Below are 19,682 nucleotides of genomic sequence, written 5' to 3' on the forward strand. Positions count from 1 at the left end.
ATTTTCTCTAAAACCACATGAGAAGGGCTGGAGATGCTGATTTAGGGCCTGGTTTGGGTCGTTTGTGTTTGCGTGCAAGTGTACGTGCGTGTGGTTCTCAATGGCACAGAGGCCCACCAGGAGAGGAGGGTATTTTCTGTTGTCTGTGAAAACAGGAAGTTATGACTAGCCTGCACATGGTTTCCATCAGATGCCTTCAGCTCAGCTGCTTCTAGAGAACATAAGAATAGAGAATGTGTAGATTTAGAGGGTAATGTATTGGAGAACATTGGCACTAAACTATGATGCCACCTAGTGAAGGATGTATTACTTGTATTACATGTATTGCACACAAACAAATACACACACTGCATTTCCTGTAGTGTTCTAGTTCGCTGCTGGTGACACAGGGCAGCAAGTTCTCACCTGGAAACTACCAGAAACTTCTCAGTCAGAAATGCTGAAACTGGAATATCTTCACCTGCTGTTTAGACAGGCTTGAATTACACCTGAGGTGAAACAGAACCTGTATGGAAGTGTGAGACTCCATTCTTATGTAGGGACCTGGGATTTTACTAACCATACATGTGACATTAGGTTTTCACAGTCCAGTCACATGGTCAGGATAAAACATGGTGGCCCACTAATAGGAGGAGCCTCCGGCTGGCTATCTCTCTTGACTAACTCCTTCCACGTCTCTACTTATCACAGAATACTGTTACTATTCAGACACACATTTTGTAAGAAAGAGTTTCTCTAAGGCACAGTAATGAATTAGACACAACTCTCCCCTGATGAAAGAATGGTTTATCTGGGGCCTATCAATAGACCATTAACAATTTGGAGACATGACACACACACACACACACATATATATACGCTTGCATGCGCACACACACGCACACACACACGAGTCTCGGCACACAGCGTCCTCTAGCACATCCGTTTCTGTGAGTGGACAGAAAGACAGACTGGTTGAAGAGGGGATTTCTGAAGTCTCCCAAGAGGATATCAGTTTTCTATCAGAAACACAGAGATGGAAAAGATCCGGTAAGACCAATCCCTATGGTTCTACTGTAATTAGATGTAAGACCAATCGCTATGGTTCTACTGTAATTAGATGTAAGACTAATCCCTATGGTTCTACTGTAAATAGATGTAAGACTAATCCCTATGGTTCTACTGTAAATAGATGTAAAACCAATCCCTATGGTTCTACTGTAAATAGATGTAAGACTAATCCCTATGGTTCTACTGTAAATAGATGTAAGACTAATCCCTATGGTTCTACTGTAAATAGATGTAAAAACCAATCCTTATGGTTCTACTGTAAATAGATGTAAGACCAATCCCTATGGTTCTACTGTAAATAGATGTAAGACTAATCCCTATGGTTCTACTGTAAATAGATGTAAGACCAATCCCTATGGTTCTACTGTAAATAGATGTAAGACCAATCCCTATGGTTCTACTGTAAATAGATGTAAGACCAATCCCTATGGTTCTACTGTAAATAGATGTAAGACCAATCCATATGGTTCTACTGTAAATAGATGTAAGACCAATCCCTATGGTTCTACTGTAAATAGATGTAAGACCATCAAAGAGAAAATAACTGTGATTCAAAACGTATACTGTTAATATTAACGTAATGAATTGTGTCCCAGTCAATATCAACAACAAATGTCAAACAGCTTATTTGTTTATCATATTGGCTCTCTCTTCTTCAAGGTCCCTGATCACTAAACACTGGTCGTCTGATGTTCGTCTGGATGGGAAGACTGCGATCGTGACGGGAGCTAACACTGGCATTGGCAAGGAGACCGCCATGGACCTGGCCAAGAGAGGTGGACCATACAATCTTACATTCTATTGCTTCCCTTGTCTCCCTTACAGTCCATACACCCTCCTGCATATATTGTTCTTTTTTTACTGCTCCTCTTTACTTACTTGTTACTTTTATCTCTTCTTCTTATCCGTATTTTTTAAACTGCACTGTCGGTTAGGGGCTCATAAGTAAACATTTCACTGGAAGGTTGTATTATATATTACCTGTTGTATTCTCCGCATGTGACTAATAACATTTGATTTGATATATGCGCCACCGTGGAAATCGGATTAGCACAATAAAAACATCCCCATAACAATCGATCTGTTTAAGCTAGACGCATGGGCTGCATCTCAATCCGCCACATCCTCCGATGTCGGCCTTCCACATCTGCGGTGAAAGGTGGCAGAGCTACAGCGCTGTTTGTCAGACCAGGAGACGGAAACGGAAACGTCTGTAGCTTCCAAACTCTTATGACCCCTCAATGGAAAGATGACTGTTTTGCTCTACGACCCCCACAACTGCCACGGGACTGAAGTCGGTACTGCCGACTTGCCAACCTCTGTCTGTACACACTAATATGATCTCTCTATGGAAAGAGACTTTTGGGGTATATTATTAATGAGAGAGGTAGGAACCAGTGGGGGTGCATTGCAGTGTATGCTGGGAGTTTTACAGGCTCCTGAAGTGTCAGAAATGTGCTAGACATCATGGACAGTATGGTAGTTTGATACTTTTTGAAAGTGTGAAGATAATTGAATAAAAAAGGGGTTCTCTTACTCTAGGTGCACGCGTCATCCTGGCCTGCAGGAACATGGAGAAGGCGGAGCTTGCGGTCAGTGACATCGTCAGGGAAATGGGAGGGGCCAAGGTGGAAGCCAGGAAGCTTGACCTCGCTGACACCAAGTCCATCTGTGAATTTGCTGAAAACATCTACAACAGTGGGTTAAAACACACACACACAACACCATATACTGTAAAACCTATTAAACACCATACTGTCAGGGCTCCGATAACAGAGGTGTTCTGACTCTTTTGTCCCCCAGCGGAGAAGGTGCTTCACTTCCTGATCAACAATGCAGGTGTGGCCACCTGTCCTTACAGCACCACTGTAGATGGATACGAGATGCAGCTTGGAGTCAACCACCTGGGTACGAGACAGAACGGCTGGTTTATTAACAAGACTGCAAGCAACACTTTTTTCCATTGCCACATAAAGAGAATATATTATCATTGATTGATTGCCATTGATTGAAACCTATCCTTATGAACTATTTCCTATTTCCTTTTTCCAGGTCACTTCTTTCTGACTTTCCTCCTATTGGATCTGCTGAAGCACTCCGCCCCCTCCCGTGTCATCACTGTGTCGTCATCGACCCACGCCATGGGCAGGATCCACTTTGAGGACCTGAACAGTGAGAAGGAATACCACCCTGTCAAGGCCTACGTCCAGAGCAAACTGGCTAATATACTGTTCACTAGAGAGCTGGCCAAGAGGACCGCGGGTGGGTATGGGTGTGTGTTTCCATGCATGTAGCATCCTGTAGAGAATGGATCTAAGCGTATACCAGTGTGAGTGTCTCGTGTCTTAACCACCATCACTCTGTGGTTGAAATAGAGCAAAGAGGCCCTGGGTACTTGAACAATATATGTGTGTGTGTGTGTGTGTGTGTGTGTGTGTGTGTGTGTGTGTGTGTGTGTGTGTGTGTGTGTGTGTGTGTGTGTGTGTGTGTGTGTGTGTGTGTGTGTGTGTGTGTGTGTGTGTGTATTTAACAGTTCTAGGTGTGACAGCCTATGCAGTCCACCCGGGGGTAGTGAACACTGATCTGATGCGTCACACAAAGCGCCCCCTACAGCTCATGTTTAAGAAGTTCAGCTACTTCCTCAAGACGCCAGCAGAAGGAGCCTACACCACTCTGTACTGCATCCTGACCCCTGATTCTGAACTCACCTCTGGGGGTTACTATAGGTCAGTAACCTTTCACCTCTCATCCCTGACCCTGAACACTAATATGTACAGTACTTGATTACCCATGAAATAAGGGTGTAAAATAAAATAATTCTCTCTCTCTCTCTCAGTGGGTGTGCACAGGCAGTGTGTGCCAGGGCTGGTAGTGATGAAGGCACCGCTCTCAAACTCTGGGCTGTTAGCTGTCATCTACTGGGCATCTGCTGGAGATGAACAGACACCTAATATTAATGCTATCTTTACACCAACTTGCTTCTTTCTGTCACGTCAAATACTGAGAAAATATTGCTATCATAAGTCCTACTATGTCAAATGCTAAATGTGAAGAGGGAGACAGACAGGTGATGTATGATGTGGCTGATGGTGAGCGTAGGTGGAAGTGGTACAGATAGGTTATAGAATGTGTAGAGTTAGTGTTGCAGTCAGTAAACTATCTGAGACTGACTGGACAAGGAAAGCTATATGTCAAATATTCAGTTTAACTAAATCATGTAATTCTCTTCTGTTTTTACACCTTTGATTCCTGTGCTTTCTGGAGAAAGTAAAATGCTATCAAATGCTATACCAACATTCTGCCTTTTCTTGTTGGGAGTAATTTAGGCTTTTGACTATTATTTAGACCAGCAATAGCTTTCTCTACATTAATTATCTATTAGAACACGACTAAAATGGTCTGACAAGTATCACTAAAATGGGCCTATGGGGACATCTGGTGGTCAAAGCTTCAAACCACAAGACGACGTCTTAAAATGAGCGCTCGATCTGCACATTGATATAGCGTAACAGCAGTAGAAGATGACGATGATGTAACCAACTGAACCTCGGATTATAAAAAGGAAAGGTTGTGAGTTTTCTACAGGATACTCTGTTGACCTCGTCCCACAAACAATGTTAGTCACTCAGGATGTGTGGGACTATTTTTTTATAATTTTTTATTTTATTTAACTTAAGTTATTAAGTTTAAGTTAATATATTATTCTAACTAGGACATATTTGTAAATGTTTGTTCTCTGACTGGCAAGGTGTGCCATACCTTGTTCAGGGCGAAACGTGTAGTAATGTCAACTGCCATAATCAGCCAATTCGTTTGGTGTCCTTTTATATTCAAGTGAAAAGGAACAAACATTGTGGGCTAGGCCTTTACAAAACCGGCTTGGCTACCGGTAGGCTATCCGAATTGTTAAACAGAAAGTATCCGATCAATGAACTGATCAAATAAAAGGCAATAAATGCATTGAATTGATCTCACTCCACTCCTGGGGAAATTGGTCAAACGAGGTCCCCTGAGCAAGTCATTTGTGAGAGACAGTAATTCAATAAAGTCGTGCTGAGCATATTGTAAGATCTCACAACATCTGGAGAATAAGTTAAAATGTCCAAATATATTTTCTTAATTCATTAATTTACTCACTGTTCAAACAGACAACCAAAACCAGTTCTCGATTAACCACTACTATATTATTATGGTAATAAAATATAAAAACATCGCAGCACAACGACGGGCTGGAACGCACCCATAGTGTGACAGATTTCGGGTGGGCGGGCTGCAACGCGGAGGAGTTGAGAGGAAACTTGTTTAGATGAACTTGGGGTATTGAGGAGAAAGATTGGTCACTGGGAAAGGAATGCATTCAATCAGGTAGGTCAATGACTTTTTATATTGGGGAAAACAAAGATGCTATGGTGGCAGTCAGTTTCTCTTTCAGTGTACAGAACAACTGTTATTACTGTTGTAATTATGAAACATTGAACAAATTGTTACCACTATAGTGTATTGACATTAAATTGCAATTAGACTAGTCCAGGGCTCTCCAACCCTGTTAATGGAGTGATACCGTCCTGTAGGTTCTCACCAACCCTATTCTAGCACACCTCATACTAATAACTAGGTGGTTGACACATTGAATCAGGTTAGTTACAACTGGGGTTTGGAGTGAAAATGTACAGGAGGGTATCTCTCCAGGAACAGGGTTGGAGACCTCTGGGCTAGTTTATCATGTTACAGTTTCTCAATCGCTTTGGCTAATTTCTTTCAAACAGTCTTTAACGTTCTCTAAACTAAGTTCAATTGTCACAACTGTTTTATGGGACATCACAACTATTGCATGTCTGCAAAATGTGGTAACTCACCCAAAACATTTCATTCATGCTTCAAAACCGAATTGTGTCAGTAAATTGGCCAATGCCACCAAAATGAAAAGTTTTGTCATCGTGTGAGCCGTACTGGTCAAAATGTCTTGTCTTGCGTGGTGTAACCAACCCCTGCAACGATGGCCTGTGATGTCCTCCCAAGCAGCATTCATGGCATCTAACAGAGACATCTGATCTTGTGCCCGATAGTCATATACTTTCCACCTTCATGCTGAAAAAAATCGGATTCAGGAATGGGGAGGATGGTGAAAGAAAAGCCATTGACATCCTTTCATGTGCAGCAAACCATTCCCTAACAATGTTGGTTTGGTGGAAGCTGACATTATTCCACACAATTACATCATTTGGCAAATCTGGTCTAACCTAACCTCTTTGGTGTTCTGGAATTAGGTCTCTGTAAAGTGTATTTAGGAAGGACAGGAGAAGTTGGGTGTTATAGGGCCCAATGTGAGGAATGTGTGCTCACACCATTCTCAGAAATGCCAGCACACATTGTAATACTGCCCACACGTTGGCCTGGTGTGCCATTTGTGGCTCTGCATCCAATGAGGTTGTGGCCACGCCTCCTGCCTTTGGCCAGATTGAACCCAGCCTCTCCACAAAAACAAGAATGTGGGTCATTTCGTGTCCTTCCAGCTCCATTATTCTCTGTATAGTAACACAGAAACAAAATATAAAGTCAGCCTATTATAGAATCAGACAGTTTAGTAAAGTAGAAATGTTTTCTTATGGGCATCTACAACTTCAAGAAGTATATACAGGCATCATTGAAGTACAGTATACCATCTGCACACCGATGTTTTACCTGGACATACTGGTACCACAGCCCCTTCAGTCTGTCATTATTCCTCTCAAATGGCACCTTGTACAGTTGTTTCTTAGTAATTACATATTTTTTTTAAATGTATCTGTCTGTAGTGGAAATGCTGACCATTGATATTTGCAAAGATAGTCATCATTTATGATTGCACTTTGGATCTCTTGATGGAATTGTTGGCTATGACCATTTTGCAAATTTCTTGTTCTTGCTGACGGCTGAATACTGCTGCTCTGCCACCAGCATGAGGTCGTTGTGCAGTCCTATATATGACATGTAGAGCTGCTCTGCCACCAGCATGAGGTCGTTGTGCAGTCCTATATATGACATGTAGAGCTGCTCTGCCACCAGCATGAGGTCGTTGTGCAGTCCTATATATGACATGTAGAGCTGCTCTGCCACCAGCATGAGGTCGTTGTGCAGTCCTATATATGACATGTAGAGCTGCTCTGCCACCAGCATGAGGTCGTTGTGCAGTCCTATATATGACATGTAGAGGTCGTTGTGCAGTCCTATATATGACATGTAGAGGTCGTTGTGCAGTCCTATATATGACATGTAGAGGTCGTAGTACAGTCCTATATATGACATGTAGAGCTGCTCTGCCACCAGCATGAGGTCGTTGTGCAGTCCTATATATGACATGTAGAGCTGCTCTGCCACCAGCATGAGGTCGTTGTGCAGTCCTATATATGACATGTAGAGGTCGTAGTGCAGTCCTATATATGACATGTAGAGGTCATTGTGCAGCCCTATATATGACATGTAGAGGTCGTTGTGCAGTCCTATATATGACATGTAGAGGTCGTAGTGCAGTCCTATATATGACATGTAGAGGTCGTAGTGCAGTCCTATATATGACATGTAGAGGTCATTGTGCAGCCCTATATATGACATGTAGAGGTCGTTGTGCAGTCCTATATATGACATGTAGAGGTCGTAGTGCAGTCCTATATATGACATGTAGAGGTCGTAGTGCAGTCCTATATATGACATGTAGAGGTTATTGTGCAACCCTATATATGACATGTAGAGGTCGTTGTGCAGTCCTATATATGACATGTAGAGGTCGTTGTGCAGTCCTATATATGACATGTAGAGGTCGTTGTGCAGTCCTATATATGACATGTAGAGGTCGTAGTACAGTCCTATATGTGACATGTAGAGCTGCTCTGCCACCAACATGAGGTCGTTGTGCAGTCCTATATATGACATGTAGAGCTGCTCTGCCACCAGCATGAGGTCGTTGTGCAGTCCTATATATGACATGTAGAGGTCGTAGTGCAGTCCTATATATGACATGTAGAGGTCGTAGTGCAGTCCTATATATGACATGTAGAGGTCGTTGTGCAGTCCTATATATGACATGTAGAGGTCGTTGTGCAGTCCTATATATGACATGTAGAGGTCGTTGTGCAGTCCTATATGTGACATGTAGAGCTGCTCTGCCACCAGCATGAGGTCGTAGTGCAGTCCTATATATGACATGTAGAGCTGCTCTGCCACCAGCATGAGGTCGTAGTGCAGTCCTATATATGACATGTAGAGGTCATTGTGCAGTCCTATATATGACATGTAGAGGTCATTGTGCAGTCCTATATATGACATGTAGAGGTCGTTGTGCAGTCCTATATATGACATGTAGAGGTCGTTGTGCAGTCCTATATATGACATGTAGAGGTCGTAGTGCAGTCCTATATATGACATGTAGAGGTCGTTGTGCAGTCCTATATATGACATGTAGAGGTCGTTGTGCAGCCCTATATATGACATGTAGGATTCACAAATAGACCATGTTACAGATAGTATTGTATTCAAATTGTGCTGTACTACTGTATATTACATTAGTACATTGTGATTTTCAGACTTGCATTTACTTTTACAATAGCTGTGAATTAAACACTGTAGCAAAAGTAGAGAAAGTACATATTTACCTGTTTTCCCTATGGAATATTTGCACAATTGTTGACACTGTGGACCTGTTTGCATTAGGCTGTACTCTCTGACCAGCCTCTTCCATTGTAAGACCATGGTTTATAACACTGTGGACCTGTTTGCATTAGGCTGTACTCTCTGACCATCCCTCTTCCATTGTAAGACCATAGTTTTTAACACTGTGGACCTGTTTACATTAGGCTGTACTCTCTGACCATCCCTCTTCCATTGTAAGACCATAGTTTTTAACACTGTGGACCTGTTTACATTAGGCTGTACTCTCTGACCAGCCTCTTCCATTGTAAGACCATGGTTTATAACACTGTGGACCTGTTTACATTAGGCTGTACTCTCTGACCAGCCTCTTCCATTGTAAGACCATGGCTTATAACACTGTGGACCTGTTTACATTAGGCTGTACTCTCTGACCATCCCTCTTCCATTGTAAGACCATAGTTTTTAACACTGTGGACCTGTTTACATTAGGCTGTACTCTCTGACCAGCCTCTTCCATTGTAAGACCATGGTTTATAACACTGTGGACCTGTTTACATTAGGCTGTACTCTCTGACCATCCCTCTTCCATTGTAAGACCATGGTTTTTAACACTGTGGACCTGTTTACATTAGGCTGTACTCTCTGACCATCCCTCTTCCATTGTAAGACCATGGTTTTTAACACTGTGGACCTGTTTACATTAGGCTGTACTCTCTGACCAACCTCTTCCATTGTAAGACCATGGTTTTTAACACTGTGGACCTGTTTACATTAGGCTGTACTCTCTGACCAGCCTCTTCCATTGTCAGACCATGGTTTATAACACTGTGGACCTGTTTACATTAGGCTGTACTCTCTGACCAGCCTCTTCCATTGTAACACCATGGTTAATAACACTGTGGACCTGTTTACATTAGGCTGTACTCTCTGACCAGCCTCTTCCATTGTAAGACCATGGTTTATGACATGGTCCACAATTGTGGCTCCGATTTCATCAGGGACTCTTATTCTTTGCCTTCTACCTCTTCCTCTATTATGTCTTCCCCTAACACCCCCACCAACCGCTCTTACACATCTTCTTATTTCTCCTCCACAAGCATGTAGCTGCTGTTCAGGGTTGTGACGTTCCTCCATGTTCATAAATGGTAGTGATTGTGCTGTATATATATGCTCCATATATATGCTTCCAAACTTGATTGGTTGATTGGTAAGATTGTGATTCCTATTTCATTACTATGTCACCTGGCAGGTAATTTGCCAATTTAGCAGACATCACAAACATGTCATAGATATTTATGGAATATACATGTATCTCTGACAGATTTTGCTCATTAAATGGATCATTTTGCATGTCATGGCTCACACGATGAAAGAATGTTGTGAAGAGCATGACAATTTCACTGAGAATCAGCTCATCAGTTTTGATCAGCCATGTGCATGTAGCCATTGTGCAAATTGTAGACAATTGTGTTTACTCTTTTGCACACAAGTGCCAAAACACGTGCAATTTGCTTTAATTAATAAGAAAGTCAAATCTGGTGTGAACAAGAAACTAATTGTTCAGAGATTTGAAAATATTGTTTTGAAAAATAAAATAAAAATAATTTGAGAATTGAGCCAAAGCGATTGAGAAAAACTGTAAAGTAAATTAAAACAAAAACATATTTCTACTTCATAACAAATTTTATTATTGATTTTTACTAAAATAATCTATTATTTATCCAGGTTTGGTACCCGATTTACTGAATTAATATTTAATCTAGTCGTATGCTCCATAGAAGATCATAACCTTTTTCACTAATTTACAGTTAATCATAAGACGAATGATTTACATTTCATAATTTGGATCAGCACTTAAGCTAGTATTCTTACTAGTAGCTAGTTATTTAACTGTCTTGCTGACATCTAAATTAAGTTGACATTCTGATTATCTGCTCTGTGTGTCAGTGATGTGGTATTTGTGTGTGTGTCACAGGAGGTTGGTGGCACCTTAATTGGGGAGGACAGGCTTGTGGTAAGGACGGGAGCGTAATCAGTGGAATGGTATCACATGGTTTCCAGGTGTTTGATGCCATTCCATTTGCTCCGTTCCACCATTATTATGAGGCGTTCTCCCCTCAGCAGCCTCCACTGGTGTGTGTGTGTGTAATATGTGTATTGTATGTTGTTGTGTTATGTTGTAATATTACTACATTTCCTGTCTCTGTAATAAGCTGTCTTACCACATCCTCCAAACGATTTCAACTGTTTGTTCAACTGTGTTCAACTGTGTTGATTGTGTATTTGACTCTCTCTTGCTGTGTGTATCTGACTCTGTCAGGAACTTTTTCTGTGGCCGCTGGTCATGTGACGTGCGTCTGGACGGTCAGACCGCCATCATCACAGGAGCTAACACTGGAATCGGCAAAGAGACAGCCAGGGACCTGGCCAAGAGAGGTAGAGAACACACACACACACACACACACAGTTTTGTGTTGCTATCCTTGTGGGAACCAAATAATTGATTCCCATCTAAAATCCTATTTTTCCTAACCCATAACCCTAACCTTGACACACACAAGTCGAAGTCGACATCCTTCACCAGTGATTGGTAGTACTCCTAGTAGGAGTGGGAACTATGGACAGGATTCTTCAATTAAGTATTTGTTGTCCTTCAACGAGAGACGACTAGTTTTTATTCAAATGCTTTCACTTGAGAAATTCTGCACCAAACATCTTAGTTAGATGTAAAATTGTGTGACCAAGACCTCCTTGGCAAAAACTTCAAAATTAATTACAGATTCATTGATTTTTCTTAGCCTTCCTCAAAATAGTCAGAATGAATCTATGTTGTTACTATGCTGTCTCAAGAGGGACAAATATATATTTTTCTAAACCGAGTGTATGGGCGCCTTTTAGCCAAATGATATTCTAAGTAGCAGTCATTAAGGATGCAGGAGAGGTGGAGACAGAGAGGGCATTGTCAGAGTAGACCGCTAAACATCTGTCCTATGCATGCGATGGAACGCACACGCACGCACGCACACATGCACACACGCACGCACACATGCACACACGCACGCACCCACACACGCACGCACGCACACAAACACATGCACACCCGCACGCACACACATGCACACACACACGCACACACGCACACAAACACATGCACACACGCACGCACACAAACACATGCACACACGCACGCACACCCCCACACACGCACGCATGCACACAAACACATGCACACACGCACGCACGCACACACATGCACACACACACGCACACAAACACATGCACACGCCCCCACACACGCACGCATACACACAAACACATGCAAACACGCACACAGAGGGAGATGAAAGCTGGTTCTATGTACGTGGTCTAATTTGTTCTGTTGGCTGCACTTGAAAAGCTCTGTGTGGCACCAACTTCCTCTTACAAAACACAACTGTGTGTTTGTGTGTGAGTGGGAATGTGTGTGTGTGTATTGCAAGCATCGGGGGTCTGTTAAAAGACTATCAGAATGAAGTTTCACTCATTCACAACTGAGGTTAGAGCTGGGAACGAAAGATTCATAACCGTCTGTCATTTTATTTCCTAAAGTAATTTGTTATATAAGGAAATATTGATCATACTTTACGATGTCAAGTAAGCTAGAGGAAATAGATGAAAGAGAGTGGTTATATTAAAATATCAATATAATTGTATTACCAATACTATTTTATTTAGTATTTAATATGTCTAGACAGGCTGGGCCAAGACAAAACCTTTGCGTGCATCACACTCTGTTTCTTGGCTTACTGGAAAACAGTCTTTAACTTAAAGATCTGAAACTAGAATCCTCAAGTTACCTTCCTCTGTCCATCAAATCACATTCATGTAGTTCAAAATGTATATTTTAATTTAAATCAATGAAAATTGCTGTGATGGTAAAATAAAATAGAATAACTAAATGTGTTAATTATGTACTATAAACAACAGCTAGATAAAAAAAAAAAATGTTTGCAATGTCCAATGAACACATTCTCACACACACACACACACACACACACACACACACACACACACACACACACACACACACACACACACACACACACACACACACACACACACACACACACACACACACACACTACTTACCCATGTGGAACAAATAAACGGCGTCAAATAAACGCTGTCAGCATGAAATCACCCTGGATCATCACTGTGTGTGCGATTGGCTCAACTCAAACTCTAACTTCCCTCTTAATTGTTTGTTTATCGTTTGTGTTTTAATTATGATTGGTTGCTCTGCCAGGGAATTTGGGAAACCATTTCGATCCCCACATCGGAGCGGAGAGAACGGAACAAAGGCACTTTGATAGCTTCCAGACGGAACACTCCCATGGAATAATGACGGGCTTCTATTCCATAATTACTGGGCCACCACAGCTATTGTGTGTGTGTGTGTGTGTGTGTGTCTCCCCTCATAGGCCCTCTCAGCAGGGCTGGGCTCATTAAAATAGGATGAGTAGTCCATTGTTTGCCAAGGGAAGATGAGAAACACAGTTTATACTGTTGCCTGTTTCTTTACTGACAAACACTGTGAAATGAACAGTTGAATATTCTGTAAACAGATATTAAGCTTGTGTTTTTATAGATTTCTATGATATTTTGTTAAACTGTTGAGAACGATCCATTCTATGATGTTCAGGGATTTTAAACACAAATGAACATCTTTCACATTTGTCCTCCCGTGTGCTAGTAACCTTATGGCCTACCTCTGTGTAACCTCTGACTTCTTTGAACCCCCTCTCAGGTGCTCGAATCATCATGGCGTGTAGAGACATGGAGAAGGCGGAGGGTGCCAGGAAAGAGATCACAGAAGATTGTGGAAATGAAAACATTGTCGTTCACAAACTGGATCTGTCTGACACCAAGTCTATCAGAGAGTTCGCTGAGCTGGTTAACAAGGGTAGATAACCTTCAGGGTATAGGAATGGATGGATGGATAGATAGATGGAGGGAAAGCTTTTGCAGTGACATTTTTTTCTGGTGTTTGCAGAGGAGAAGCAAGTCAATATCCTGATCAACAACGCTGGCATCATGATGTGTCCCTACTCTAAGACCAAGGACGGCTTTGAGATGCAGTTTGGAGTCAACCACCTGGGTAAGATCAATCAATCAATGAACTTGTATTCATGTAGCCCCTTTCATAATGCATTTGCCATAAAATGCAGAGGAGGGAACAGCAGAGGGAACACCCCCCTATCCACATCGATGGAACAGTAGTGGAGAGGGTAGTAAGTTTTAAGTTCCTCGGCGTACACATCACAGACAAACTGAATTGGTCCACCCACACAGACAGCATCGTGAAGAAGGCGCAGCAGCGCCTCTTCAACCTCAGGAGGCTGAAGAAATTTGGCTTGTCACCAAAAGCACTCACAAACTTCTACAGATGCACAATCGAGAGCATCCTGTCGGGCTGTATCACCGCCTGGTACGGCAACTGCTCCGCCCACAACCGTAAGGCTCTCCAGAGTGTAGTGAGGTCTGCACAACGCATCACCAGGGGCAAACTACCTGCCCTCCAGGACACCTACACCACCCGATGTCACAGGAAGGCCATAAAGATCATCAAGGACAACAACCACCCGAGCCACTGCCTGTTCACCCCACTGTCATCCAGAAGGCGAGGTCAGTACAGGTGCATCAAAGCTGGGACCGAGAGACTGAAAAACAGCTTCTATCTCAAGGCCATCAGACTGTTAAACAGCCACCACTAACATTGAGTGGCTGCTGCCAACACACTGACTCAACTCCAGCCACTTTAATAATGGGAATTGATGGGAAATGATGTAAAATATATCACTAGCCACTTTAAACAATGCTACCTAATATAATGTTTACATACCCTACATTATTCATCTCATATGTATACGTATATACTGTACTCTATATCATCTACTGCATCCTTATGTAATACATGTATCACTAGCCACTTTAACTATGCCACTTTGTTTACATACTCATCTCATATGTATATACTGCACTCAATACCATCTACTGTATCTTGCCTATGCCGCTCTGTACCATCACTCATTCATATATCTTTATGTACATATTCTTTATCCCCTTACACTTGTGTCTCTAAGGTAGTAGTTTTGGAATTGTTAGCTAGATTACTTGTTGGTTATTACTGCATTGTCGGAACTAAAAGCACAAGCATTCTGCTACACTCGCACTAACATCTGCTAACCATGTGTATGTGACAAATACAATTTGATTTGATTTGATAGTGTCAGAAGTTTACATACACTAAGTTGACTGTGCCTTTAAACAGCTTAGAAAATTCCAGAAAATGTTGTCATGGTTTTACAAGCTTCTGATAGGCTAATTTACATAAATGGAGTCAATTGGAGGTGTACCTGTGAATGTATTTCAAGGCCTACCTTCAAACTCAGTGCCTCTGCTTGACATCATGCGAAATTCAAAAGAAATCAGCCAAGACCTCAGAAAAAAAAGTCTGGTTCATCCTTGGGAGCCATTTCCAAACTCCTGAAGGTACCACGTTCATTTGTACAAACCATAGTACGCAAGTATAAACACCATGGGACCACGCAGCCGTCATACCGCTCAGGAAGGAGACAAGTTCTGTCTCCTAGAGATGAACGTACTTTGGTGCGAAATGTGCAAATCAATCCCAGAACAACAGCAAAGGACCTTGTGAAGATGCTGGAGGAAACAGGTACATTAGTATCTATATCCACAGTAAAACGAGTCCTACATCGACATAACCTGAAAGGCCGCTCAGTAAGGAAGAAGCCACTGCCCCAAAACTGCCATAAAAAGCCACATGGGGACAAAGATTGTACTTTTGGAGAATTGTCCTCTGGTCTGATGAAACAAAAATAGAACTCTTTGGCCATAATGACCATTGTTATGTTTGGAGGGAAAAGGAGGAGGCTTGCAAGCCAAAGAACACCATCCCAACTGTGAAGCACAGGGGTGGCAGCATCATGTTGTGGGGGTGCTTTGCTGCAGGAGGGACGGGTGCACTTCACACAATATAGATGGCATCATGAGGAACAAAAATTATGTGGATATATTGAAGCAACATTTCAAGACATCAGTCAGGAAGTTAAAGCTTGGTCGCAAATGGGTCTTCCAAATGGACAATGACCCCAAGCATACTTCCACAGTTGTGGCAAAATGCCTTATTGACAACAAAGTCAAGGTATTGGAGTGGCCAGCACAAAGCCCTGACCACAATCCGATAGAAAATTTGTGGGCAGAAGTGAAAAAGTGTGTGCGAGCAAGGAGGCGTACAAACCTGATTCAGTTTCATCAGCTTTGTCAGGAGAAATGGGCCAAAATTCACCCAACTTATTGTGGGAGGCTCGTGGAAGGCTACCCAAAACATTTGACCCAAGTTAAACAATTTAAAGGCAATGCTACCAAATACTAATTGAGTGTATGTAAACTTTTGACCCACTGGGAATGTGATGAAAGAAATAAAAGCTGAAATAAATCCTTCTCTTCTATTATTCTGACATTTCACACTCTTAAAATAAAGTGGTGATCCTAACTGACCTAAAACAGGGAATGTTTACTAAGATTAAATGTCAGGAATTGTGAAACAGAGTTTAAATGTATTTGCCTAAGGTGTATGTAAACTTCCGACTTCAACTGTATATACTAGGCCAACTTTCTGCGTTATCAGATTATCGAGATTAAATCAGTGCAGGCATGTTCTTAAGCAGGCTAAAATGGTAAATCAGCATATTAGCCCCTATTTCCTTCCTAAATGTAGAACTAATTAGCGGCTGGTTTACGTGGATGTAGTAATTGCTCTCTGTCTTAACCTTAGCTCCGGCAGTAAGGCTATTAGCCAGTCATGGCTTAGGGCGGAAATTCAATCTGATTTGGATAGAAGTGAGTCTGACTTTTGCTGAAGTACAGTTTCTTTTAAAAACGGTTATCATTCTCGCCATACTTCCTGGGTCCGTAAAGATACACAAACTGTTGAACTATTCATACTGAAGAGAACATAATTTAACGACAGTTCATTACCAGTTTTACAGATAATAAAACATTCTTATGCACCCACGCACACACACCCACGCACACACACACACACACCCACGCACACACACACACACACACCCACGCACACACACACACACACCCACGCACACACACACACACACCCACGCACACACCCACGCACACACCCACGCACACACACACACACACCCACGCACACACCCACGCACACACACACACACACCCACGCACACACCCACGCACACACACACACACACCCACGCACACACACACACACACCCACGCACACACACACACACACCCACGCACACACACACACACACACCCACGCACACACACACACACACCCACGCACACACACACACACACACACACACACTGACAACATGCAAATTTGCCAGAAATAACGCACACACACAGCTCATTGACCCTTCCCTGACCTGTCCCTAACCCCTGACTTCCTGTAGGTCACTTCCTGTTGACCTACCTGTTGGTGGACCTGATCAAGTGCTCGGCGCCAGCCCGCATCGTTAACGTGTCGTCAGTGGCTCACACCTGGACCAGCATGAGACTGGATGACATCAACAGTGAGAAGAGCTACGACCAGGTCAAGGCCTATGGACAGAGCAAACTGGCCAATGTCCTCTGCACACGTTCACTGGCAAAACGACTGCAGGGTAAGAGCTGCCCTCGACAGCCATAGCCGAACTGGTCTACAACTGAATGTTTCTTGGAGAGAATTGGAGTTGACTCAAAAGATTTCCTCTTCTTCACAATCTCCGCAAGATGTTTTATGCAGTCACCTGTGTGTGTGTGTGTGTATTAGTAACAGGATACTGTACTGTCTCACACATATACATCGTCCTGTTAAGATCCTCAAATAGACCATGTCATGTTTTCTCTCCAAAGCACCCTCCAGGAACTCTGAAAAGGACTTTGTTCATTTAGGCTGCTGCATGTTAGTTTCTCCAACTTTAAGACTCTCAAACCTTCTTTTAGCTATTCAGAATTAGAGGATCTATGGATAATCCTGTGTACCTACAAACCTAAGATTGAGCAAATATCTCACCCTGTAACTGTGGCTAGAAGCAACTTGTTCCTACTAGTCATCATGACATGACTGAGCGTCCAGCTTGTGTGTGTTGTGTGCAGGCACCGGTGTGAGTGTGTTCTCCCTCCACCCGGGTGTGGTCCAGTCAGAACTATGGAGACACCTGAACAATCCTGTCCAGGTAGCGGTCAAGGTGTTCCAGCCATTCACTAAGTCCTCTGTCGAGGGTGCTCAGACCTCCATATACTGTGCTGTGGAGCCAGGACTGGAGAAGGAGAGTGGAGGATACTACAGGTACACGCATACTGTTTGATATTGTGAAAGGGTAACTCAGTGGTACACAGCGTTAATCAGGTAAGTTATTGTACATCTGCTCATTGTGTTTGTGTGTGAACAGCGACTGTGCGCCTGCAAGGTGTTCCAGGACAGCTTCGGATGACGACTTGGCCCAGAAACTGTGGGAGCTGAGCTGCAAGATGCTGGCCATCACCTGGGAGTGAACACAAGACACTAGGCTGCATCTCAAATGGCCCCCTAGTGCTCATGTAGTGCACTGAATACATTGTGGATATAGTGCACGACGTGGCTTTGGCCAACAGTAGTGCACTGTATAGGCAAAAATGCTATTTGATATTTGCCCAGATTTTTTTTACAGTTATTCTATTCTCACTATGTAGATTGCAATATGTTTAAAGCAGTACTACTACAGTTGAAGTTTACATACCCTTAGGTTGGAGTCATTAAAACTTGTTTTTCAACCACTCCACAAATTTCTTGTTAACAAACTAAGGTTTTGGCAAGTTGGTTAGGACATCTACTTTGCGCATGACCCAAGTACATTTTACAGCAGTTGTTTACAGATAATTTCACTTGTAATTAACTGTATCATAATTCCAGTGGGTCAGAAGTTTACATACACTAAGTTGACTCGGCCTTTAAACAGCTTTAAAAAATCCAGAAAATGTCATGGCTTTAGAAGCTTCTGATAGGCTAATTGACATAATTTGAGTCAATTGGAGGTGTACCTGTGGATGTATTTCAAGGCCTACCTTCAAACTCAGTGCCTCTTTGCTTGACATCATATGAAAATCAAAAGAAATCAGCCAAGACCTCAGAATAGAAATTGTAGACCTCCACAAGAAATTGTAGACTTCCAAACGCCTGAAGGTACCACGTTCATCTGTACAAACAATAGTACGCAAGTATAAACACAATGGGACCATGCAACCATCATACCGCTCAGCAAGGAGACGCGTTCTGTCTCCTAGAGATTAACGTACTTTGGTGCAAATCAATCCCAGAACAACAGCAAAGGACCTTGTGAAGATGCTGGAGGAAACAGGTACAAAAGTATCTATATCCACAGTAAAACGAGTCCTATATTGACATAACCTGAAAGGCGGGTCAGAAAGGAAGAAGCCACTGCCCCAAAACCACCATAAAAAAGCCAGACTACGGTTTGCAACTGCACAAGGGGACAAAGATCATATTTTTTGGAGAAATGTCCTCTGGTCTGATGGGGGGAAAAAATAGAACTGTTTGGCCATAATGACCATTGTTATGCTTGGAGGAAAAAGGGGGAGACTTGCAAGCTGAAGAACACCCTCCCAACCGTGAAGCACGGTGGTGGCAGCATCATTTTGTAGGGGTGCTTTGCTGCAGGAGGGACTGGTGCACTTCACACAATATAGATGGAATCATGAGGAACAAAAATTATGTGGATATATTGAAGCAATATCTCAAGACATCAGTCAGGAAGTTAAAGCTTGGTCGCAAATGGGTCTTCCAAATGAACAATGACCCCAAGCATACTTCCACAGTTGTGGCAAAATGCCTTAATGACAACCAAGTCAAGGTATTGGAGTGGCTATCACAAAGCCCTGACCTCAATCTGATAGAAAATCTGTGGGCAGAACTGAAA

The 19,682-nt window shown here is 42.5% G+C and overlaps 2 protein-coding genes across 2 annotated transcripts; both read left to right on the forward strand.

Moving 5' to 3' along the window:
* Window positions 1–1,630: 1,630 nt before the first annotated feature.
* LOC109878539 (retinol dehydrogenase 11) lies at window positions 1,631–4,338 on the forward strand. The gene is made up of 6 exons (XM_031795297.1): window positions 1,631–1,826; window positions 2,593–2,748; window positions 2,854–2,958; window positions 3,103–3,312; window positions 3,584–3,776; window positions 3,887–4,338. The coding sequence occupies exons 1-6, from the start codon at window positions 1,631–1,633 to the stop codon at window positions 3,987–3,989; spliced, it is 963 nt and encodes a 320-aa protein (XP_031651157.1). The 3' UTR covers window positions 3,990–4,338.
* A 978-nt stretch (window positions 4,339–5,316) lies between these two features.
* On the forward strand, window positions 5,317–18,519 carry zgc:112332 (retinol dehydrogenase 12). Its single transcript, XM_020470749.2, has 7 exons — window positions 5,317–5,415; window positions 10,997–11,112; window positions 13,463–13,618; window positions 13,709–13,813; window positions 17,178–17,387; window positions 17,863–18,055; window positions 18,159–18,519. Exons 1-7 carry the CDS (start codon window positions 5,402–5,404, stop codon window positions 18,259–18,261), a joined length of 897 nt encoding a protein of 298 aa, XP_020326338.1. The 5' UTR covers window positions 5,317–5,401; the 3' UTR covers window positions 18,262–18,519.
* Window positions 18,520–19,682: the final 1,163 nt, after the last annotated feature.

This window comes from Oncorhynchus kisutch, linkage group LG18 (assembly GCF_002021735.2).
Source record: "Oncorhynchus kisutch isolate 150728-3 linkage group LG18, Okis_V2, whole genome shotgun sequence".
Classification (NCBI taxonomy): Eukaryota; Metazoa; Chordata; class Actinopteri; order Salmoniformes; family Salmonidae; genus Oncorhynchus; species Oncorhynchus kisutch.

Bases quoted from the DNA above. Each gene is read 5' to 3' on its own strand.
- LOC109878539 (XM_031795297.1), top strand. From the start codon at position 1,631: ATGAATTGTGTCCCAGTCAATATCAACAACAAATGTCAAACAGCTTAT. The intron at 2,749-2,853 runs GTGGGTTAAAAC...TTTGTCCCCCAG, and splicing joins TGCTGAAAACATCTACAACA to CGGAGAAGGTGCTTCACTTC. The intron at 3,777-3,886 runs GTCAGTAACCTT...TCTCTCTCTCAG, and splicing joins ACCTCTGGGGGTTACTATAG to TGGGTGTGCACAGGCAGTGT.
- zgc:112332 (XM_020470749.2), top strand. The intron at 17,388-17,862 runs GTAAGAGCTGCC...TGTTGTGTGCAG, and splicing joins ACTGGCAAAACGACTGCAGG to GCACCGGTGTGAGTGTGTTC. The intron at 18,056-18,158 runs GTACACGCATAC...GTGTGTGAACAG, and splicing joins GAGAGTGGAGGATACTACAG to CGACTGTGCGCCTGCAAGGT.